Consider the following 25934-nt stretch of genomic DNA (forward strand, 5'->3'; position numbering starts at 1 on the left):
ATTAAATTAGTAATTCAATATAATAATACAAATTTGGTTTCCTTAAACTTGTAGCATAGTGTACTTAAAAGCATGTTTAGTTGTTTTGTGAAGACAACAATTAAGTTTCCTATTGTTTTCGGTTGTTTTTTGGGCGGCTTTTGCAACCACTTGCGGTTTCCTCATACACACACAGACACACACATCACACACACACACACACACTTCACACACACCTCACACACACACGCACGTCTAGCTCGAAGGCATGAATAAACATCTTTGTAAAATGATAATGCCGTCGCACAAATAATTTCACACATTTAAAGCATACACAGCGCCCAGTCAATCATTCAATCAGTCAAGCAGTCAATCAGTCAATCAGCCAGTCAATTAGTCAGTCGTTTGTGAAACACGCATAAAACATGTCCACAGACATAACTTATTATAATATGTCGAATCGCAACCGATCGCAGCGAAACGGAACGGATCCGGCGCATTGGCTATGCTGTGAGGGGGAGGGGCTGAGGAGAGAGGGGGGTGGTGGGAGAGGGGGTGTTCTACTGTTTTGGCAGTTGGCCAATTTGCACGCTGTCCATTAACATGGCCATGCGCCGTGCTTATCTAACGTCGCGTCCCAGCATTTTTCTGCTGGTCTCATCATTTTCATGGATATTAACAACTGATAATCGCAACAATTCAAAACGGGGCCAAAACAACAAGCAAGGAAATGAGGGAGGGGGGGGGGGGTAGAAGGGAATTCGAATGATGTCAGCAAATTTTGCATTTCCATATGCGATTCGCTGCGGTGCAATTGGCAAAGCCAGGGGTTGGCTCTGGAATTGGGATGGGGATGGGAATGGGGGGTTGCGGGGCATTAAGGCTGCGTGATAAGCTCCGGGTAATTGCAATGGAAACACACACACAAAACGAACAACAAAATTGCCCTGAAAAATCTGACCAGTCGACGTGGAATAAGGCGAAATAAAAATCAATTGCTGTTGATAGATGCTGCGGCTGTCCGAAGAGCTTGGGTCAAGCGCGACGCGAGAGGGAACACAATAAATCTGCAGCTGAGCTAATGAAACTAGAATGATTGCGGCAATCACGGGTGTGGCGAGTGTAGACGCAGACGTGTACGTGTACGTGCCGGGCACAAGCTACGCCGGACTGCTGCTGCCGGGCAATGCGCATGTCCTGCGAACCGGAATACATGGCTTTTTTTTTCTCCTTCTCCTTTTTTTTTCTTCTCCTGGACCCATGCTTAACGGATCCTGCGCATTTGAACGTGTCAACTTTATTGCGGTTTGACTTTGCCCAAAAGCAGCAGCAGCAGCAGCAGCAGAAGAAGAAGAAGTCAGCCAGGAAAAGCCCTCCAAGGCAGTCTCTATACATCCCGCCCAGCTCTGCCCAGCTCTGCCCTGCTCTGTCTTTGGTTTGTTGTCGACTTTTTGCTTGACTTTATGATTTACAGCGCTCGTTTTTTTCGCGTTATTTTTTTAGGGAGCGTTAATGGCCATCGTAAAGCCGCAGTGGGCCGCAGTCGCCGTCGCCGTCGCAGTCGCCGTCGCCGTCGCCGTCGATTCGCGCACTGATTCTAAAAAATGAAAACAGTTTTTATGAATTTCTCACAACGAGCCGCGACTGCGACTCGGCCCGATCCTGTGCGCTGTCCTTTTTCTTTCTATTTTCTTCTATTTTGTTTTTAGTTTTTTTTTGTTTTTTTTTTTTTTGGCTTTTTACCTAGCGCGTCGCGTCTCGCTCTTTTATGGGCAAACAAATGGCAGCGATTATATTCGGTTTCGGTTTGTTGGTTCTGTTTTTTAGGCCATAAAAATTAGGCGGCATAAAAAAACTGCATTGGAATTCTAGTTCTAGTTTCAGATTTTTAGGTTTTCAGGCGTTGCTAGTTTTTTTTTTTATAATTTTCGCGGAATTCGGAAGCGGAACAAGGGAACGAGCCGAGGCCCGGACGCGACCTTGGAAATTGACTCGCTGCGGTGCGCGAAATATTTTTTAAGAACTGACTTTCGAAATATATGTGAATTGTCTCTGATCTGAGCTGATCATAAAAACGATCCGAATAACGTTGGCGGGCTTGATTTTTTTATTATTGGGCCTAAAAAACTAAGACGCTCGAAACAATGCAAAGGGCCAAAAGTCACCAAAAGGCAAACTGAAGAGCTGCAAAGTGTGCTAAAGCGATTATTCACAAGGTTGCAAAAATCAAAGTAAAATATAATTAAATGGGAAGTTCGATTTGAGCGAGGCTGAAAGGCGGCAAGATGCGGGTTTTTTTTTTTTTGAGAATATCTAGAATATAGAAAAGAAATAGAAAATATATTTTTAAAAAATAATATTAATTAAACTTATATATTAGACTAGTTCCACAGATTGTACTTTATATATTGTCCATTAGCTAGTCGAAAAGCGGACATCTTTTTTATACAATTTATTGTCTCTTTAAAAGTCTCTAAAGTCCAATCTGGAAGATTTTTTTGAACTAAGAATTAAGTCCAATCTGGAAAAGACATCAAATTTTTAAAATTAAGTCCGTTTGCGACCTAATTTATTATATTAAATATTATTATATTATATATAATTGTATATATATTATAAATAGTTATAATTATTTATAAGACATGTCAGGCGTGCCTCGTCCAGATTAGACGCTATTTAGTTTATTATCCTTCAGATTGGACTTTATTTAAAGTTTTTAATAGATTGTAAATCTTATAAATTATGCCCGACTTGCGACTGATATACATATATGCATGGATCAAGTCTTCCGATTGGTTTTAAAGGAAATAAATTCGAAATTTTCATCAAATTTTCAAATGACCAAAATTTAAAAAGCTAACATTACAATGTTTGCGACAATTCATAACAATTTTTCATTCAACAATTTTTGATTCCATTTATTTTCAACGATTCTCACGAATACTAAATGGCAAATCTATTCAAGATTGGACTATCATCTAAAGTATTTGAAAAATGTTTAATAAAGATATATCTCGAGATAGTATTAGATATTTGAATAATCTAGCTTTTTGGTCTAATTAGAGACATGTTTTCATGTGTTCACACTTTGATTTAAATGCCAAGCATAAACTTTACATAATATTAACATATAATTTACATAACATGCCAAGTATAAAACTTACATAATATTAACATAAACTTTACATAACGTTTACATAACATATCCCTTTAACATATACATTCAAATATCTTTAAAGTCTATAGATAGTTTAGATACTTTGCTTATGTTACTTTTTCATATATTTTTAAAAAATGTTTGTAAATTTTTCTCAACATTTTCTCGAATTTCCTTACAGCACGTAATAGTTCGATTTTTCCTACGCAAATCTCGCACAGTTCAAAGAGTTGTTTGCTGAGAAAGAAAGAAAAAACGCCTGATAGTTGCGTACGTGGAAAACCGCAGGATGCAAAACGTAAAAATCTCAACTTCAAATAGTTTTTGGCCGACGCGATTTCGCGCGAAGTTCGCAGCGATTCGATGCAGCTTTTTTGAACTGTTGCCGCAGTTGCAGTTGCAGCTACATTCCCGAGTTGCAGCCACATGCAAATTACGCAGATTAATTGAGGCAGCGGTCACGCCCCAGCACAAACAAGGCCCAGGGTGTGCATGTGCATGTGCGTGTCTGTGTGTGTGTGTGAGTGTGTGTTGTCTGTTACGTGAACAGCTACGGCAGCCGTGACCTTCGACCTTTTGTTGTTGTTGCTGCTGCTACTCTTCTTTATGCACATTTTTTTTTCACAGCCAATTTCGGTCTGCCGTCGTTGCGGCTGCCTGTCCTCTTCTTCTTCGCGGCCTGTGTCCTTTTTTGAGGATGCTAAAAATCGCGACATCTTAGCCAGAATTTGGCTGGCCGGATTAAGCAGTTTATGGCCAGCAAATGCTGTCAATAAAACGCTAAGCGCTTCCCACTAATCTCCAACCGTATCTGTAGCTGTATCTGTATCTGTATCTGTATCTGTAGCTGCATCTGTATCTGTATCTGTATCTCTGCTCATGTATCTGCAGCTATAAATTTGGTGTGTTTATTTTTTTAATGCACTCCCCCCTCGACAGCCCAGCAGCTGGCATTTGAAATGCCATCAAAATATGGTTCCGGAATCGAGCCAAATATAGTACAAGTATCTCTGAGTATCTCGGAGTATCTCATGGATGCGCAACGTTTTTGTGACAATGCAATCAATTAGCATACAATTAAAAAATGCTTAAACAAGGAAATCAACTCGAGCTGCAGACGCACAGCCTTAGCTGTATCTGTATCTATCGCTCAGCATCTGTATCTGTATCTGTATCCGTAACTGCATCTGTATCTTTGACTGCATCTTTGTCTGTGTCCGTGCAGATGCGTTGTAAGTGGGCGCAGATCAAAGCGACGACGACAACATAATTGCCTGTTCACTTCACAGTTTTTTGATGACTTCGACATGGCCACAGCAAACACTTAATGCTCCATATATTTCAGCTACACTGCAACAAAAAGTGCACGACTTTGCTTAAAAGAAGATTTAACTAAATTGACGTTTGATTTAAAATACTTATTTTATTATATATATTAAATATTAAACTGAATAAAATATAGCCCATAATTTCTTTATGAAAATAAGCACGACTTGACTTATTTTCAGCAGAACGGGCAGTTGTATATATAAAAAATTAAATTAACATTAAATTAAAATTAAAAAAATTATTGAAAATTAATTCAAAATATATTTTTAAAAAACTGTAAAGCGAACCCAATTTATATATGTCCACACCTGATTTTTGACAGTGTACATATATAAAAAAAAATTAATTAAAATTTAAAAAATTATTGAAAATTAATTTAAAATATATTTTAAAAAAATCTGCAAAACGAACCGAACTTAGATTTGGCTTTAAATTGAAGCACACCTGATTTTTTTACAGTGTACATATATAAAAAATAAAATTTATTAAATTAAATTAAAACTTAAAAAATGATTGAAAATTAATTTAAAATATATTTTTAAAAAACTGCAAAACGAACCCAATTTATAGTTGTCTTTTCATTTGTGTAGAATTCAATTGAGGTACACCTGATTTTTTTGCAGTGTACATTATGCAGCCCGAATCGGAACGTTGTAAATTGTATCTTTTATGCTGTTTGCGGCTTGTTGCGGCTGCTCTTGGTGGCCCTTGTGGCGCCACAAGCTCCTCCTTTTCGCCGCTCTGCTAATTGAGTTTTAAGTAGCCAGCGGCATCCACTTGAGCGCTGCGGAAGTTCGTTCCTGCAGGTCCTGCATTTCCTGTTGCCGCTCGCCCTTGACAATGCCAAGTGCCTGCATGTGTGTGTGTGTGCGAGTGTGTGCGAGTGTGTGTGTGTGCGATCTTTGGCCTGGCCAAAGTCAAACTCTAATCCACAAATATTTTCAACTCTTTGGCTCTAATCGCTGCCTCTAATCACTTCCACGAAACGCATAATTGTGCCATTGCTTTTGATACGCCTAAGCCGACCCGTATACCCTTTATATATACCCTACATATACCCTCTATACAGACAGTTGGCCGCAGCCAAGTGGCAAATCCGCGCGCAGACAATGCGCACAGAATGAACGACAAGTAGCTGCGAATTAACAATCCTATCATGCTTTTATGGCACCAGCTCGGTCCCAAAACTCGTCTCCCGTTTCAGCGAATTTGCATACCCTTACCGCGGACGGGCAGCCTGTGCTCTACCAAGATGTCACCCCTTTTTATGGCATCGGCCGTAGCTGATAATCCTTCTAAATGTTTGCATTAATTTCGAGGCGTAAACGGATTAGGGCGTCTGCCATGGGCGTTGCCCGGCAGCCAGCAAAAACCACCGACGACACGGATTCCACTGACCTGCACCGACAGCGACGGAGGCAGCGATGGCCACGCCCCGCTTGAACATGTACACAAAATCGATTTTAATCCTTTCGCATTTGCGCTGACTTCTGGACTAAAACAGCGCCTAATCCGGGAACGGGTTGCGCCTGCCAGCTACTACGACTAACGGGATTAACTCCGATTACTCCAGATGATCCGCAGAAGTCAATCTGGCTAAAGACTCGAAACTCCCAAATCCGCGGGCGCAGCAGCAAATCGCAAGCTCCGGCTGCAGTTGATATGTTTATTTGTTTATTTTCGTTTGTTTTGAGAATTTCTGGCAATTAAATTCGGCGATTTGCTGCGCCTATATTGAGGGGCGGATCTTAGGCCGGGGGCGTGCCCGCAACATACCTGTTGGCCAACTGCAACTACTCGATTTCCGCTCAAGGCCAAAAAGTCAGTTTTTTAGGCAGAACTTCGTTTTTTTTCTTGACACTTTTTTTTTTGGTAAATTGCGCAGATTATGCGAGGATTATGCGTTGATTGCGTGCAATTATCATGTGCTGCTCCTGCCGTGCCTTGGAAATATGTAAGTGAAAAAATTGCCTAAAAAAAAGAGAGAAAAAAAAAACTGCCTTTACGATTCACGCTAAATCCTTTGAGCACCCCTTTTGTCTGTCGCCAGGTCCTTGAGCGACGGCAGCTTGCGTAAAATTTCATAACCCTAGCCGGGATTTTCGTGGAAAGCGCAGCAAACACTCTCATATCCTTTTCATATCCTTTTCGCTTACCTCTTGCCAATCCGTTTGGCTAAAAAACAGCGAAACCGATTTCCGCGTATGCCGGCAGGTAAAACGTTTAACAAAAAACAAACAAACAAACATCTTGCAAATGTTTCGCAATAAACACGCTTATATAACAAGAGGGGCATACATATATGTATGAATGTATGATATATGGCACCGATGTATGGCAACCATTTTGTGAAATTGACGTTAATTGCGCTGCGGCGGCAATTGCAATTGCCGGCAATTATAAACTGTGCAGATGTGGCTGCAGCAGCATCAACAGGGGAGGGGGGGAGCGTGGGTGGTTGATAAATGCGCGTGATTTGGAATGAATGCGCATCGATTAAAACCGCAGGGCAATCAATTTGCGCCTTTTAACCGATTTCAACGCCAAATTGGCTCGAACACAACCAATTAATGTCAGAGCAGCAACAACAACCCCTAAGCAAAACAATTAACAGACAGGGGCAAAAGGGTCGACGTCGACGTCGGCGTTTAGACACATTCCGCACGATAAACTTGCAATAAAGTCAAGTCGAGGCGTTTAATTGCTGTTCAGCTCGTCAGTTGTCTGTTACGGGGGGGGGCTGCCACCTCTTTTTGATTAAACGCCACACACACCTGTAATGGCAACGGCAGCCGGCAGCTAACGGTTACAGCATCATCGCTGTACGCATCATATACCGCAATGAATAAGTGCCTATAATTGGCAGTTTTAGAGCATATTTGCAGCGGGTCTGGCAAAGTCGACGGCCATTTTTATGCAGCAGCGGTAAAAAGCTGTTTACATACGCGAGAGCTTACTCAATGCGCTCTCACACACACACACTAGCACTCTCACTCTCTCTCTATCGCTCTCCGTGCTGCGCCGACTCACACGCGCTGCGCGCTGATTGGCTGTTTGGGCTTTTGGAGCCATTGCTCCATTTTGTCAGCAGACACGCCCTGTGCTGCCGCTGGCGCTGTTGCTACTGCTGCGTCGCTGTCGACGTCGCCGCCGCTGCTAAGAACTAATAAAGTAAAATGAAATAAAATGCTGCCATAATTGAAGTCGTTAATGCTAAAACCATGAATACTAAAAAGTTTTCATTTACTGCAGCTGAGCTGCGGCTGTAATAACCGTAAATTGCATTGCTTGAACGACGAGGGTTAATGGTCGGTCAAAGATAACGTTTTAAGAGAGTATCTTTTGCAAACAATATGTATACCATTAGAAAAACATATATATACACATAAATGCAAGCATATAAACACATATTTTAGAATACATACAAATAAGTTGTATTTATGTGCATTCGACGCTCTTTATAAAAAAAAACATAACGTAACAACGTACTTGCCAGTACTACGTGACCCGCCAGACATAACGTAAGACTTCTCAAAATTTTAGTACATTATTCATAGCGATTCATAGCACTTAGCTTTCGCGCGTCAAGCAGCTTGCGTTGCCACTGCTGCGAGCAATATGGCAGCACTATAAGCGGCCACACCTTTTTCAATGTCAAAGTGTGACCATAGCATGTGCTGGGTTGCATATCGAATATGTTCATGGTCGCACTGAAAAAGAACCGATAGACGGCTGCCAACGATAGTTAACAGTGCCCTTTGAGGGAAACAGCAATTTAACACTAGCTTAACATCGCATTCACACTAACATTTATATTCGGGAAAAAACATTGGAACGGGTTGGACGCGGATAGCACACTTCTTCATTTTTCTGCGAAAAAATTCAATCAAAGCTCAGAAATAAGCGGTATATACAGGGAAAATATTCGGCTAGCGCTTACAGTTTAGTTTATTGCAAACGCGCGCGTATTGTTTGTACAGAACGCAGTGCAGACAAGCAAGCGAAGCCAACGAAAAAATATCGGGAAATAAAGTGCGCTAAAAAAAAAGTGAAATCTAATGCTAAAAGTCAATTTCTTATAGCCGCAAACGTGATTCAATAAATAACCAACAGGGCAATTAATTTATGTGACGAATTGTGGAAAAACGAGAATGGGAACGAAAGTGCAACAAAACGACGACGCTGCCGCCGCCGCCGCAGCGCCAGCGGCAGAAGCGGCCGCCACCCACAGCAACGCCAACGCCAACGCTACAGCCACAACAACAACAACAGCAGCAAGAGCAGCAGAAGCAGAGGCAGAGGCAGCAGCAAGCGCAACAACACCAACGCAAACAACAACGGAGCTAAAGTCACAAACGCTGCCCACACATACCGCAGCGCCGACGCAAGTGCTAATCATTCCTGCCGCCCAGGCTTCCACGATGGCCACAAATGCCGCCAAAAAGATACGACGCGCCTTCTCCATGCCACGCAATCCGTTTCGCTGGTCGCGCAAATTCAAGACGATCGCTGCCACAGCCGGCACAGCTGCCGATGGCAGCAGCGTTAACGTCGGCAGCGCCAGCAGCACGGCAATTTCGTCCTGTGTGAGCGGCGGTCGCGGACGCAGCGGCAGCATTGTATCGCTCAGCAGCTACGAGGCGGCCTCTGACGCGCCCATCGGCAAGGACAAGCCAAATGGGGCGGCGACCATTGCAGTCACCAATAACGACAACAACAGCAGCAGCGGCAACAACAACAACAAACGTGCGAGCGGGCAACAAGCACGTGTGATGCGTCGCTCTTCCTTCAGGAAATTTCTCAATCGCATCGCGCAGCATTTAAGCGCAACGGTGAATGTTGGGGTAAGCACTAGAATAACGTTAACTGTAAATATGCATACATGTATAAATATACAATTGTCTAGAGTTGGGCGCGTGTCGTGTCACGAGCACGCACGACGCTCCGCTTTGATTTTTGAACGTGTCGTATTAGACAATTACCAACACGCACCCATCTCTAGCTTGCACTACTGTCAACTACTTCTTTGTATACAAGTGTGTACATATTTTCGCTTTCTTTGTTCAAAAGCAGCATCAAACTCCCCTCCGATAAGCAGCGCAGTCCTAACGAGTGCTGCTGTGCTTCTGTGTGTGTGTGTGTATTTATAAAAACATCGTTTGGTGTCGGCGTTATCGTTGCCTTTGTTTTGCTCTGCTTTGCCGCCTTTGTCTCTCGCTTGCACTTTGCTGCCGTCTTGTTTTTTAACAATACATTCAAATAGTTTGACACGCATATATACATATACATATAAAATAAGTATATTTACACATGTGTGTCCTGCATTGCGTGCCAATTGTTCTTGTTGTTTGCCCACCCACTGGGCCCGCCATACGCTGGCCAAATCGGCATTTGCCACGTTTCCATGTTTCGTTCGGCCGTTGTTATTGTTGTGCCGTCTGCTGAGTCATAGCGAAATGCGTGTGTTGATAACAGACAACGTATCGCTGTGTATTTAAATGTAGTCTTATTCGGCGTGTTGCTTTCTTTCACAATACGCCTTCAAAAGTCCGAATAAGGCATGTTGTGTGTACAGCCCGACCTGGCAGAGAGAAAGGAGAGAGAGCGCAAGTGAGTGTATCTTAACTATGTTATGCGGAATGTGAAATATGTAATTTACATAGTAATGTAATGTTACAGACATGTATGTTTGCATGTAGGTCAGGTACCGTTAGGCTAAAAACACTCGAACTTAAGTTTTGTACACATATGTATATATATGTATATGTATGTATATATGTATATGTAGTTTTTGCAACTGTTTTAATGTCGCTTTGATAACTTTTTAACAGTTGCGATAAATAATTTGAGAGAGAGTATCTAGTGTGCGACCTGCCAATGTTTACTTATTTTTTATAGAATTTACAGAATAATTACCATGCGGACAGCGCATGGAAATTAATGTTATTTTTAAACAATTGCTGTCTCATTATTATTTTTATTTTTATAATTTATTTAGCTGAGAGACCCTAAATTTGTTGCAGGTGCTGTGTGGGCGTTGGGCCAGCGTCTGCTATTGTTTTGTATTTATTTTTTTTTTTTTTTTGTCCAACAATTGTTCAAACAATTTGTGTAAATGTTGGCAACATTTGTTGCCGCGGCTGGCGCTATATAATAATAACAATAAACAAGAACAGCAACAACACAGCAGCAGCATATAAAACTAGCACAATAACAACAAAGCAGCCGGAGACAAAAGTTTGAGTTCGTGCGCTGTTGGAGCGTAGCCGCAGCTGCCAGTTGCCCCCCAGTGGGGGCCACAGACAATGGACTCCAGTCCTGAGACACGAGAGACAACTCCTCGCGGCAGATTGACAAATGTGTGCCACGCTTCTCTGTCTGGAAGACAGAGGCACAAATAAAAGCCTGAAAGGCAAGTGCAGGGCGACAGTTGTTTACACTCACAACGAGCGCACCCTGAATTCACATTTGATCTAAAAATGTAAATACGTAAACGTATGTGTGTGTGTGTGTGGCACATATATGAATTTGTTGCCGTTGTAATAAGCTCGTTGATTAATTGTAGAGGGCAAGACCTTAGACTGCCGCTGATGACCTTTTACGCGCCTCGAATTCCTAAACGTTAGCACGAAAACACACAATTTCAAATGCACGAAACGAATTGAATTGGAGGCAACTTCAATGAAATATATATATGTATATTAAATTGATGTACACATAAACAACTACAGTGAAAGCTCTCTAGAGCGAACCAAAAAGACAGATCTTTGCTTTAAAGGGATTACAATGGCAGGAAACTCTTGAGGCAGCTGTCCGTTAGCGGAGCTTTCACTGTACTCAGTTTGCTGTACTCTACATTTAAGCCAGCTGACCAAGTGAAGGCCTTATGTCATTAGCCAAGTTTCGGCTGTGCCACCTTTCACCAGCTGCCACTCTGCTGACTCTTGCTGCGGTGAGGCAATTGCCCATTGTTGATGCTGTTGCCACAATTGCTGCTGCTGCTGCTGCTAATGTTGTTGCTGTTGTTTTTATTGTGGTGATTACCTCACACTCCAGCTGTGAGCCCCGCTAGCTGATTTATGATTCACGCTGCAAGCATCTCGCATTGATTTTATTCAAATAGCCCCAGCCAAAGCAAGTGCAATGCAATGCGAATAACCTGATATAAAAGCAACAACAACAACAACAACAATAACAACTCAATTTGGCTTATTAAAATGCCAATTGGTGCATTGCGCGTGGGCCGACGTCGTCGTCGTCGTCGTCGCATTGTGCAAAAATTGCATGCCAAAAAATATATATATTTATTTCGCACTAACGACAAACGGCAACAAAATGCCTAAAGGCTAGGCGGAAGCGGGGGGGGGGGGGGTGCTCGGTGGGACGCTAGACGGCATTCAAGTCAAACAAAAAATGACACTCAATAGTGAAACGTGCGACATGAATATCACACGCCGTGCAATAACGGCCAGAGATGGTTGCGTGTGCAACTGCTGCCACACAAAGTCTTAAATAAAGGTATTTTTTCTTTACTTAAATTACTCTGTTTAATTTACTTTGAATTTCCCTTTTAAAAGCAACGTGCGTGCTCGTGTCACGACAACGCAAATGCGACACGCGCCCAGCTCTAATAACAACACGTGATTCTCTTGTATGGCTGTTTGGCTAAACACAGGCGGGCAGGCAGCAGGGAGGGGCTGCGGGGCGTTGTTGGGTGTCATTTGCAAGCCATTTCCGTAAGCTTTCGGCCAGCCAATGTTAGACGTGGAATACTATAGAGTATTGTGGTTGTTGTACAGTAGCAAATGTTGTTGTTGTTGTTGCTGCACTTGTTGATGGCCGAGATTAGTACGTAACAGCGTGTGCCTGCTGTGTGTGTGTGTGTGTAAGTGTGTGTGTGTGTGCGCGCCGCTGCTTTTGCTGATTTTCTATGATATTCAAGTGCCGTAGTGAGCGCGCGCGTGTGTTTGTGTGTGTGTGTGAGTTTCGCGTATTTCCGCCAGGCAAAAGCTAGCACGTAACTTTTGCGCTTCTTCTTGCTGCTGTTGTTGTTGCTGCAGTTGTACAACAAAAAACTGTGCGAATTATTATTGTCTGTTGTTGGTTTTACCGCCGTGCGCACGTTTTCAGTTCTCTCTCTCAGGCTCTCTCTCCCGCTCTCTCTCTCTCTCTGTTGCTCTTCTGAATTTGCTTTCAAGGTAAAATCAATTGAGATCAAACTAATTGAAAATGTTTTTCAGAATGGGTGTTTTTTTTTTCCCCCTTTATATATTCTAGTATATCTCTGCGTCCATTTGGTGTGTGTATTTTTGTAGCAGCATATTTTCATAAACAAATGTAAAAATAGTTGCCTTGCAGCATTAACGGCAAAATAGCAACAATTAAGCTCAACTAAGCGTTAAGCTAGTTTTTTTATACAGCTGAACAAAAAAAAAAAAACTTAGATCAGCAGCCGCAGTTCATTCACTTAAACCATTAATCAGTGTTGCGTCTGGCTGTAATTGTCATTTTCAGTGTTGCTAAGCCGAGTTAGGTAATCAGCATCAAAAGTTGAATTCACTTATGTATACAACTAATCTATTTATAAGTGCGCTATCAGCTTACTAGACCAGCCGCAGTCTGTGGCTAAACTGATTTAAATTAGTTTTGCTCAGAGATTAATTTAGATTTTATTCAATTGCGCATAATAGTCGCGCGTGATAGCAATAGGAATATTGTAAGCTGAGCTTATATAGCATTCAGCTTTTGAATATACTATACACATGTTCTATCACAATCAATCAGCATAACGAGAGCATCTTAAACAATGGAAATTTTAGAGCATTCAGCTTTTCAAGCTGAACTTTCACAGCATTCAGCTTTCGACTTCATACGGTATTTATCACTCTGACACTCGATACCGTTAGTATTGCGTTCAGTTTAACATTTAACTGTTTTTATGTCTTAATAATATACAAATTTAACCCTCAACTCTCGGCTTATATGTCTTTATAAGCAGTATATGCCCAAAATTACAATCAAAGGTCATTTTACTAAAATAGCGCCCAGTCTCTGAGAAACAAATTACGAAAATAGGCTGAAATAAAAGCACTTGACTGCGATACTGCGGCTATAATGGTTAATGCCCGAGCATACATGTGTCTAAAGAGCTATAGACATACATACATATATATATATATATATGTATATATCGCAGACATAATTAAGGCGTGATTGCTTTATGCCTGACGTCAAAAGCAAAAATTTACTTCTCTTCAGCCGAATTGCACACATAAATTTAAACTCGCAACGCCCATTATAGCGCCTAGATACTGTGATTATACATATATGTATATATATATGAGTACTTCTAGCTGTAATCAAAATTGTCCACGTAACGCAGTCATAAGTTATGCAGTCGAGAGTGTTTGATAAGCAAATAAAAAGTGCAAATTAGCCCAGCTAAAAACTGGACCGTTTGTCCTTGTGATATCGTATGACAAGTCAGAGAACATAGCTGAACGGAACTGAATAAATAGCTGGCTAACGAATACTCACACACGACTACTCACATTCGTTTTGCGTATCGCCCCACTGATAAACAATTCACACTGACTACATTCAAGGTGCTGATTGTGGAACCTTGGCTGTATATCTATATTCTAGCCAAACAAAAATGTGGGCGTGTCGGCCACGTGTGACGCTAGCGCGCCCCCTTTTACATAACCAGGCCCAGGCCAGTGGCAAAAACAGCAAGGCATTCAATCTATGTATTTATTGCAAAGATCGGCTGATCAAAACATTTGTCAAGTGTTAAATACGCTGGCAAAAGCATTCATCAAATGTCTTAAGGTGTCAAGTGTATTTGTTCGATTGCATGATTCGATTCAATTGAATTGGAATTGGAATTGGAAACGTTCATACATCAAGTTGTACAGCTAATTGCATTAGCCAGAAACAGAGTAGAGCTTTATATTGATTACGAAGAGACAACAATCAGACGTTCAAATACTTTGCCTCCATTTGCCACATATTAATCGCTAAATCAGAGAAATAATCAAACATTTAAACGGTACCCATATAAAAACACGAAAATTAATTAACAATCAATTTCAATGACGAATTCGTTTTGTCACGTGAGCACCTTTCCACTTAGCACCTCAGCCTGGCACAATTAGTAATATACCCTGTACACAAGTAAGCCAGATAAAAGGGTATTAGAAAGTTATGCAAATGCATGTCCGGGCTTATCAGCTACAACATACCACAGATAACTCAGAGCCTGTGCGAGCTAGAGGCCTAAAATTTGGTATGTGTGAGCTTTTATACTCTACTTTATTAAATTTCTATTGAGAATTGTAATAGCTAAAGTTTCTCATTGCCGAATCGAATATATATACCTCTAGGGTAACTGCTAGTTGAGCTATTCTTGCTTAGATATTTTCAGCTAGTTTCTATTAATAAAATGCTGATATGGGATGACGCGTTAAGCATATGACGTTAAAGCAACTCGAGCCCAACAAAAGTGATTCGTAATAATCAAACTATGTAATTCATCATGAACATACAAATATCAACAGCTATATATATATATATATGTAAATGTAGGTATATGAATCAAACATGATTACGTATACGTATTTAATTTATAAATTCCAAAACAAAGTTGACGAACCGGTAGGACAGACGACTTTGTGGCTCTCTGGGCCAAGCCTAGTTTCAGCTAAGCTGTTATTTCATTCATGCTGGCTTTCCAGTCGGCATCAAATAATCACAACAACAACAACAAAGACGACGACGACGACGATGTCAATTATCTTCAATTATTTACAATTATTTAATAAAACGTAAGCGTAACAACAACAGCAACAACAACAAGAGCAACAATTGCTGCAAGTGCCACTTGCAGTTATGTAAGAAAAACAACAACAACAAAAATAGTCATAGTACTCGATTACTTTTAGACAGATAAGTAATCGATGCCTGCGAGGCCTTATCGAGACACAGTTTTTAGCGCATAAACAATTTGGCCAATGGAATTTTTAGAAAAATACCTACAACACCTGTGTCTCTCCCCTTCTCCAACCACGACAACCCCTTCGAGGCACAATGAGCAAACAAATCGAATGATTCGAATAAATAACCAAATAAACCAAATCAATTGTATTCACAAAACCCAAAGCCCGAAAGATAAGTTAATGTTTATATGTAGATATATCGAAATTTGTATATAAGTATATCTCAGCCAGTTGTTACTTGAAACTCAGCTCGTATTTTCAGTTTAAATATAAATATAAAAATAAACAAAACAAAAGCGCATGCAAAAACAAAAGATAAATGCGCTAAATTTATAAATAATAATGATGATAAAATTGCCACAGTAAATTGAGACAAGTGGCGACAACGGCGCAGACAACGCAGACGACGACGTCGTCGACGACTTCTAAGACTGGCCAGCTCAATTAACAAAAATATAAAAAACAAATAAAGAAATAAATAAGTAAATAAAAAACTAGATAAATGTGTTAAGAGCAGACAGCCGAAGATTAAATACACTTGTAAAAATATAATAGATAATTATATAATTATGTCGCACCTCGATAACATAATTATATTGTTAATAAAAAGCTTTAACAGATTGATTTACCTTGAAAGATATTTTCTTAAACAGGTTTCAAAAGCAGGAATACCCCTAATATTTGATTAAAGTTTAAAGCCCTTTGAGTACATTTGCAAACTTTCACTTGCTTCTGATTGCAATAACAAAAATAAAAAATAAATAAATAAAAAATTAGACAGCCGAAGATTAAATACACTTGCAAAAATATAATAGATAATTATATAATTATGTTGGACCTCGAGCCAGGCAACAAAATAAATAGATAATTATATTTGACTATTAAATAGCTTTAACAGATTGAGTTTCTTTAACAGCTTTGTCAGATATCAAATTAAAACAGGAATACCCCTAATATTTGATTATATCTACGCCCAGTTTAAAGCCCCGTGAATGCATTTGCAAACTTTCACTTGATTCTGATTGCAATGAACAAAAATAAAAAATAAATAAATAAAAAATTAGATAAATGTGTTAAGAGCAGACAGGCGAAGTTTAAATACACTTGCAAAAATATAATAGATAATTATATAATTATGTCGGACCTCGAGCCAGGCAACAAAATAAATAAATAATTATATTTGACTATAAAATAGCTAGATATTAGATTGAGTTGCCTTGAAAGATAGTTTCTTTAACAGCTTTTTAATGTATCAAATAAAAACAGGAATACCCCTAATATTTGATTATATCTACTTCCACTTTAAAGCCATTTGAATGCATTTGCTTACTTTCACTTGATTCTGATTGCAATTAACAAAAATTAGATTGAGTTACCTTGAAAGATAGTTTCTTTGTCAGCTTTGTAATATATCAAATTAAAAGCAGGAATACCCCTAATGTTTGATTATATCTACGCCCAGTTTAAAGCCCTTTCACTCGATTCCGATTGCAAGTGTCGCAGTTGTTTTATACTCGAAAGAACAGTCGATTAAGTGGCTTTATAAATTGTTATTAATGAATTTTTTGTAAAACTTGTTGTTAATTAAAACTAACTGCAGTTCATTGACCCTATAAAAATACTTAGCTCTAAACAACAATTCTTGTTATTATTTTACAGCAATTTGTTAGTTGTGCGCTCAAAACTTACGAGTATGCCTAGACGTATATAGATATAGATATATGAATATGTATTAAGATATATATTGCCGTACCGGTTTCGCTGGCCGGCTAATGCGGCGTATGCGCAATGCCAGAACGCGACCAGTGGAAACAGACGACGACGACGACGTCGCCGTCGCCGTCTCCAGCTGTGCGAGAAATGCTTTACATTTTGTCTGACGCTGGCCACAGCGATTAGGTCACTAGCGAATATATATACATATATATATATACATATATAACTGAACATGCGTTAAAGCAAATTCCACTCAATTTACTTATTGAGGCTCGTCGTCGTCGGACATTTGTGCGTTTGAAATGCCTTTGATTCGGACAACTGGGCAAATTTAATGTCTCCCCTTGCCTCTTCTCTTCTCGTCTCGTCTCGTCCGTCTTTAAGCTGTGTCTTAGCTCGGCTTATAGCATTTGCTTTTAATTGGGCTTTGTTTAATTGACTAAGCTGCTTTTCGGCTTAAATTCAGGCCTCAAGTCCAAACATCTAATCGAATAAATGCGTAATAATTGACCTGGGGAAATCTTAGCTGCAGCTGCGAACAAAATCGCTCGATTTATGTAACGAAAAAGAATGATCTAATGCTTGATTGGGGAGGTACTTGAGGTCTATAAAGTAGACAGGGATTCATAAAAACTTATACGAGGTTAAAGGAGAAACTGTGAGAGTTAGCAAAGATGTGAAATTATATGGATGTATATATAATATTTCCCCCTCTCTAACTCTTTTTAATAACTGAGAACTCAGAGCCTAATCCAGACGTCGCATAAAGCTAGAGCTATTCGTTGTTTCTGTTCATGAATATAAACTAATTAAATATCTTGTCAAGTTGCCTTCTCAACTTAAACTAAAACATTTTCCCACACTTTTTGTATATATATCTATATATAAACTGACCTTCATCCCGACACTTTTAAAGGGTATACAAATGTTGTATATATGTATATCTAAATATATTAACTGACCTTCATTCAGTTGGAAAACAATATAACAATTTGCAACTAAAATCTCTCCGAGCTGTCAGCTAGGATATCTTTATGTGACCTCTTTCTAGCCAGGAGACGGTGGAGGAGGGTGGAGGGGATTGGGGGTTGCACTCAATGCCATTTGTCCATTTGTCGAATGCAGTACGTTCCAATGCCAGCGCAATGTCAATTGAGATAAAAACAACGGATGCCGGGTTCGCTCTAAAATAAAATAACAACAACAACAGGAAAAACAACAACAAAAGCGCCAATAACTTGTTGCTGACACACTCATGAATGTATTCATGTAGCGTGGGCCAAGGGGTGGGGGGGTGGGTGGTTGGTTTGGACAGCATTCACCGACATTCACAATTCACAAACAATGCGAATAGTTCAGAGTGTGCCTTAGGATTGGGACTGGGATTGGGATTGGGTTTGGCATTGGAATTGGTGTCACATGCACTCGGCAAGAGTTAACAATAAATCGCTAATGACGTTGCTCAACCCGGTTGAGTAGTGTATGTGACACTTATGTTTAGTGCTATGAAGTGAAATTATTGCAAAAACGAAGACGAGATAATGCTAACGACTAGCCGATACTCTACCATACTTTATATACTTTTATATTCGAGCTAAAGGAAAATGTACGACTTTAATATAAAGAGTAGAAAAGGAAAAATCTCCTAAATTTTCATTTCCCGAATTGATTGTCAGATAAATGTTGCTCAACCCGGTTGAGTAGTGTATGTGACACTTATGTTTAATGAGATTTAGTGCAATTATTGCAGAAATGAAGACGAGATAAAGCTAACGACTAGCCGATACTCTACCATAATTTTATATTCGAGTTAAAGGGAAATGTACGACTTTAATATGAAGAGAAAGTAAAGAAAAACTCTTGACTTTTGAATTTCTTGATTAATTGGCAGATTATGGTTGCTCAACCTAGCTGGGCAGTGTATGTGACACTTTTGTTTAGGCTATTTAGTGAAATTATTGCAGAAATCAAGACGAGATTAAGACAAGCTCACGACTACACGATACTCTACCAAACTTTATGTACTTTTATATTCGGTTATGCACGTTATGTTCGCATGTCTTTAGTATGAGGAGAAGGAAAGGAAAAGCTCTTAATCTTTGTATTAAAATTTGTAATTGGCAGATTAATGTGCATTATGAAGAGTTGGGTCTATTTTGGACTGAACTGAGCAAGTCCTCCGCCTGTTTCTAGCTGGAGCTTAATCCTCCACATTTCTTCGCTCTCAAGACAAACTCTTCACTTTACCTTACTATAACTTAAAATAAGCAACATCATATAAATAATAGAATCTGCAATATATTCAATACTTTTTTCCCATGCAATCCTTAATTTATGGCCTGACATAAAACCCAGCCCAAACCCAGCCCCACAAAAAACTTTCCGCCGACTGCTGCTGCAACAAAGTTGATTATATATTGAGGCTATTTAAGTTTAACTATGAGCTTAACAACTTACGCTTTTAACTTATGGTCCTTTCTCCTTTGCTCTAATCTTTTTTATCTGGCTGCAACCATCTATCTTTATCTTTAATTGTATCTGGCAACCGACGCACAGTCGCCCGAGAACAACACTGCGCAACATCGCACAACTTTTATTGAAATTGTGCCATTCTACACCGGATGCTGGCGACGAAAAGAGGTATGAGCTGACTTGCCCTTCGTGTCGTTACCCCGAAATCCTGTCATGCTCCAAGATCCAAGATCTCCCAATCACCAAGTGCTAACCAACCCACGCCAGCTCTTGGCCCGCTTGCTTTTTAGCCTGGCCAATTGTGTCTAGTTTTATTGGCACCAGTTTTTTTTTCCCTCTCCTTCCTTTTTTTGCACTCTTTTCTTGTTTATCTATTTTGATTTCTTTGGCCTAGAGTCTTGCGTGGGTTTTAACTTCTTCAAAAAAAAAAAAACCGGCTTTTGATTTTGCTAAGCGCTTCTTTTGGGTTTTTTTTCTTTCTTGTTCCATTGACTGAACCATCATGACGTTATAAGCTTTAAATGTTTGCCCTCCATAAGTTATGGCTCACACTCTATTTGCTTCAACTCGAACTGATTTTGGCTGCGTTTGCCAACTCGCACACACACACACACACATTTAGAGCACTTAGCATTGACCTCAGAGTCGACACATAACCTTTGACCGTTTGCCTTGTTTTTTTTTGTTTTTCTTGCAATTTCATAATAATTCATTTCAATTTTCAGTGCAACACGAAATTGCATTAAGTCCACCCAAGACCCAAGCGTGTTTATAATATCGTAAATCCGTTCGACCTGCCCTCCCCCCTCCCCGCTACCTCTCCCCATTTAAACCGCACGTGCGCCCCTTAATGCTCCATTTACATACTCACAAATGCACTTTTTATTTACTAGATTTGTATATTCAGCAGATAGTGGCAATTCGAGTTTGTTTTTCTTCTAATTTTCTTCATTCGCTTAATTTTATTGCATGGCATAGCTCAAGTATAAATAGCTATAATCTAGCCTGAGACTCGAACCAGCATCCACCCTTTTACCCTTATCATGCCTCAACATGCACAGCTCATTTACTTCTTAAACTCTTTTAGGTGTTTTTCTTTAAAGTTAGAAAAGTTTGACCTTAATTCAGTTCAGCTTATTTTATCAATCTTAGCTTACTTTAAAACTGCTTTTAAATGTATTTACCCAACTATATCATTAACTATTGATAAACAAATTAAAAATACCCTGTATTGTTATTGGCGCAGCAAATCGCGAACTAATTTGCATTCAGTTCTGTTTGTTTGCTCTGTTATTAGCGCAGTTACAAAGTAGATATCTGTACCTATATTTATCTAGCATTATCGCCTATAATTCGCATATTAAATATTAGCACAGCGCTTCGCTGCAGAAACTGTGTCCAAGTTGAGATAAGCTACGAGCGGACCAACAAATTGTTTGCTTTTTCTTTTTTTTACTTGATTTTTCTGCTTCTATTTCTTTTTTCTCTAAATATTTCTTCATTTATCGCAAATTGGCGCTGCTCTAAACAATTTTTAATTGGCAACGAAATTGAAACCCAATTGCCCCCAAAACCCCTCTCCCCCCCGTCGAAACCCCGTCCCAGCATAGACGTTGCCCCTATGCAGCTTATGTTGTCCGCTGGAAACGAGTTTCCTCGCACACTCTACAATAATTTTCCCCCCTTCCATCTTACAGGCGAATAAACATGGCCAAGCGAGCATGGGAAATGGGAGTGCGAATGGGAACATGGAACGCGTGCCGCCCATTGGTGGCTATCAATGGCCCGCCGATCAGACGCCCGGCGTTATGGGGCTAAAGAATCATGGCAACACCTGCTTCATGAACGCGGTGCTGCAATGCCTCAGCCACACGGACATACTGGCCGAGTACTTTGTGCTGGATCAGTATAAGGTAAGAGCTCCAGGCAGCAATTAAAAGATTTCCAATTGAAATATATAAACTCTTCGCTTCCAGGCGGATCTGAAGCGTCGCAACAAGATCAACTCACGCAAATTTGGCACCAAGGGCGAACTAACCGAGCAGCTGGCCAATGTGCTGAAGGCCTTGTGGACCTGCCGCAACGAGAGCGATCACAGCACCAGCTTCAAGGCGGTCGTCGATCGCTATGGCACCCAATTTCGCAGCTCGACGCAGCACGATGCGCAGGAGTTTCTTTTCTGGCTGCTGGACAAGGTGCACGAGGATCTGAATACGGCTAGCAAGCGGCGCTACAAGAGCATCAAGGTGAGTGCCATTGCATAACATGCCCTTATACCCGCTCATCTTAGGATTTATTCAACACACAGAACTCGTACGGACGCTCGGATGAGATAATTGCCGCCGAGACGCTGGCAAATCACATACGCTGCAACAATAGCTTTGTGCAGGCCGTGTTTCAGGCACAGTTTCGCTCGTCGTTGACGTGTCCGCGCTGCCAGAAACAGTCCAATACCTTCGATCCGTTCCACTGCATATCCGTGCAGCTGCCGCAGCTCACCCAGGTGACCATCTTTGTGACTGTCGTCTTTATGAAGCAGCAGCCGCGCCAGCTCAAGATGGGCTTGCGTGTGCCCGCCGGTTCGCCCATTGTTGCGCTGCGCGAGCAGCTCCAGGAGACGGGCATCGCTCCCGACCGCATGGTGCTGGTGGATCTCAGCTCGGAGGGATTCACACGCGTTTTCTACGACACTCAGCCCGTGGAGACGCTGAGCAGTGTGGAGAACATCTACTGCATCGAGGTGCCCGAGGTTAGTCCAGCGCCAAAGGCCTCCTTGGATGCAGCGCCCGCGGATGCCGCAGAGAAGCCAGCGCCAGCTGCGTCACATTCCACGGATCTGCTGTTGCTCGTGGCCAATGTGCACAGAACGAAGGCGGGGGCGGGCGAGCCGGATGCCAAGGACGAGTGCACGCGCTTTGGTGCTCCGTTTAGCATGAAGGCGCCCAGAGATTGCAGCTACCAGGATCTACAGAAGCGCATGCTGCGCGAGATGTCCGCACTGCTCAAGCCGGAGGTCTTTTCCTATGCAACGCCGTTGACGGATATGTTTAAGATACGCCTCCAAGATCCCTCCGCCGATCCGGATACGTATTTGGAGCAGGTGGAGCATCCGCTGCTCACCGAAATGATCGATATGGCGCTCTCGGTGCTCTCCTCGGAAGCGGGACCCACACACATTAAGCTGCTGCTCGAGTGGAGCGCGCCCGAGACGCATTTCGTTGAACTCCAATCGGATGCCGATGCCGTCGTGGAGCACGAGAGCGTGGCGCGCCTGAGCGCCAGCAAACCCAACGATACCGCCGCCCTGACGCTGGAGCAATGTCTGGAACATTACACCAAAGCGGAGACGCTCAGTGCGGAGGATGCCTGGCGCTGTCCGCACTGTCAGCAGTATTTGCCCGTGGTCAAGACGCTGGGCCTGTGGTCGCTGCCGGACATTTTGGTTGTGCACTTCAAGCGCTTCCGCCAGCATCAGGCCAAGGGACCGCAGGCGGCCAAGCTGACCACCATGGTCAAGTTTCCCCTAACCGCATTCGATATGTCGCCGCATTTGGCGCGCGGCGTGCGCGAGTGCAACGGCGGCGCCAGCAACAATCTGGGGCATGCCATGGAACACTCAAACAAGAAGTCACGCTCTGGCGATTCTCGCTCCTCCACGTTGAATTCCCGCGCGGAGCCCAAAGATACGCGCTATGATCTGTACGCCGTCTGCTATCACCAGGGCGACACGCTGGAAACGGGCCACTATACGGCAGCCTGCAAGAATCCATACGATCGCCGATGGTACAAGTTCGACGATCAGCGCGTGAGCAAAGTGCCCGAGGCTGACATCGAGCTGGACATCATCAACAATGAGGCCTATATGCTCTTCTATCAGCGACGCAGCGTCGATCCAGCCGCCGAGTGTTCCGGCTCCAGTTCCAATTCGGGCGATCATTGGGTGTCGCGCATTGCGCCGCCCACAGCAACTGTTGCCAAGGAGAAGGACGTTGCGACCACGACCACGGAAACGCCGGAGCCAGTTCCAGCCGCAGCCGAGAAGTCAAGCGCACCCAAAGCTGTCGCTCTGCCCATTCCCATACCCATTGTTGCTTGTGAAATCGAAGAGGAGCCCGAGGGTAAGTACTGCTCGTATTACATTTGGGAAAAAGCCATGTTAATCCGTGCTCTCCTCCAGTTGATGCTGCAGCAGATGCTCACGACCTGCTGAACATTGAGGCATTAGCTTTTGCCGATGCAGATCCTGAGTTAGAGTCGGCTCCGCCTCCGGCTGAGCCAAAGGCTGAGCCCGCTGCGCCTTTATCCACTCCAACTCCAACGCCACAGCCGTTGCCAACGGCTGAACCCGTAAATGCTGCCGAGGAAGAAGCTGATGCCGCGCAAATCTTTGCCATGGACGAAGACTGCCCTGAAAAGCAGCAGCGTGAGCCAACGGCTGCAGGCGAATCCGTGCCCATCTTGCCACTGGCCACTGAGCCAGCCAGCGAAGCACCAACGCCTGCGGAGCCCACAACCAATGGCCATGCGGCCAGCTCGGGCACCTCCTCAGCGTCCAGTTCAGCTTCGTCGGTTAGCTCGCTCTCGCCACGCTCGCTGAACACCTCCGTGACGGCGGCCACGACGCTGCAGAGCAAATTCAATGGACACATGAATGCCGCCTCCGCTGCCGCGGCGCTGCTCAATGGCAATGCGACGCCGCAGTTGTCTTCCAACGTGCAGCTGTCGCGGCATGCGCTGAACAACCACTGCAACCACAATTGGCACGGATCGCGCAGCAGCGTCTCGGCCATCGAGAGCGTCACACAACAGCAGCAACAACAACAACAGCAGCAACAACAGGCGGCGGCGGCTAGCTTAAGTCTGCGGCACTCCTTCTCCACCAGCTCCAATTATAAGTTGCGCGACTGCAGCGAAACGTTGTCTTCGCTGCTGCGCAACTCGGCCAACACATGCAGCAAGGACACGCTCCTGTTCATAGATCAGCAGAGCCATCATCACACGAGCGGCTTGATCGAGGACGACGACGACACGTACATGGGTCGCTCCTTGTGGGTGAGTCTTATCTAGCCTTTGACTAATTGATTGTTTGACTAATCTCAACTCTTTGCCAGATTTCGCCCGTTACGCCACATAAGTTAATTACCGTCTCGCCCAAGAATTAATGACGATATTGTTAATTGATTTGGATACAGACTCACACACACACACACAAACGCACTATAGCCATAAGCCTAAAGTTTACTTTATAACAAATATTTCGATCGATGAAGTTATATATATACATATATATATACATAATTAATTATAAGCTAAAAGATGTTATACACAACGTTTACTTTAACAATTTGCGATTTACAAACATATATATACATACTCGTATATATAATTATATATATACATATACATATATACATTTATATAAACAGTTAGTTAGGCTAGTTGCATTAAGTCCAAAAGTTGAGTCGATTTTCTTTTAATTTCATTTTAAGTTAACTTATTGAAGAATCGAGAATTTTCTTGAAACAATTGACATTGCATTATTTATATAATATTATTTATTTAGCATAATATGAAAGTACAATATGATTTGATTTTGATTTCTCTTCATGCAATAATTTTATTATTTTTTTTTCGGATATAAACCTAATTTAACGCAGAAAGTGCATGGCATATATAGGAAGCAGAAGAAGAAGAAATACTTTAGTTATTGTAACGAAACCAAGTTTCAAGCTGAGTATTCGTGTATATTTTCATTTCAATTACTACGTCTAGTATTTGCATTTTAATATTTACAAATTATATATATATATATACATAAATATGAAATGAGGCACAGCTGCATATTTTTCATTTTTTTCTTGATATATGTTAGATCGTAAGAGTTATACATTTGTATTGTATATTGTATGTGTAGGAAAGCATTAAACCAAAACAATATATTGATAACAAATGTTTGAAGACTTTGAAACATTGTTTTTTGCATAATGTGTACACTTTATTATGTACATCATATATATATATATATATATTAATATATATGAACGATTCAACTATTGTGTGTTAAGAACATGTTTATTAATTGATGAATTGTGTATTGTACATTGTATTCATGAATAAACGTGAAATTGTTGGATATAAAATTTGCAAAAAAAAACCAATCATTGGGAAACGAAAAATAAAGAAAAATGAAGCAAACTTTTGAACACAGTTGAAAGATGGAATGACATGCAAAGTCCTAATACAGACATATCTTTTGGGCGATAAGAAAGCGATATTCCTAGATC

At 41.6% G+C, this 25934-nt stretch overlaps 1 protein-coding gene and 1 long non-coding RNA gene across 6 annotated transcripts; both read left to right on the forward strand.

The window, feature by feature from the left end:
- The first annotated feature begins 3263 nt into the window (after positions 1-3263).
- Positions 3264-4597, forward strand: LOC135429849 (uncharacterized). Of its 2 annotated transcripts, none has more exons than XR_010436473.1 (3): positions 3264-3320; positions 4081-4368; positions 4426-4597. It is a non-coding gene; the product is annotated as an uncharacterized LOC135429849 (long non-coding RNA). The 2 variants fall into 2 exon arrangements; XR_010436472.1 differs by lacking the exon at positions 3264-3320 and adding an exon at positions 3647-3660 and having other exon boundaries at positions 3764-4368.
- Positions 4598-8288: 3691 nt separating this feature from the next.
- On the forward strand, positions 8289-25563 carry Usp15-31 (Ubiquitin specific protease 15/31). Of its 4 annotated transcripts, none has more exons than XM_064684304.1 (7): positions 8289-9309; positions 19735-19818; positions 21348-21563; positions 21627-21896; positions 21959-23768; positions 23828-24702; positions 24762-25558. In XM_064684304.1, the coding sequence occupies exons 1-7, from the start codon at positions 8617-8619 to the stop codon at positions 24810-24812; spliced, it is 3999 nt and encodes a 1332-aa protein (XP_064540374.1). In that variant the 5' UTR covers positions 8289-8616; the 3' UTR covers positions 24813-25558. The 4 variants fall into 4 exon arrangements, with proteins under 4 accessions (XP_064540374.1, XP_064540375.1, XP_064540376.1 ...); XM_064684303.1 differs by having other exon boundaries at positions 8548-9309; positions 21941-23768; positions 24762-25563; XM_064684305.1 differs by lacking the exon at positions 19735-19818 and having other exon boundaries at positions 21941-23768; positions 24762-25551.
- Positions 25564-25934: the final 371 nt, after the last annotated feature.

Source organism: Drosophila montana, unplaced genomic scaffold (assembly GCF_035044405.1).
Source record: "Drosophila montana isolate Dmon_TW-CO22-7 unplaced genomic scaffold, ASM3504440v1 contig_2716_1, whole genome shotgun sequence".
Lineage (NCBI taxonomy): Eukaryota > Metazoa > Arthropoda > Insecta > Diptera > Drosophilidae > Drosophila > Drosophila montana.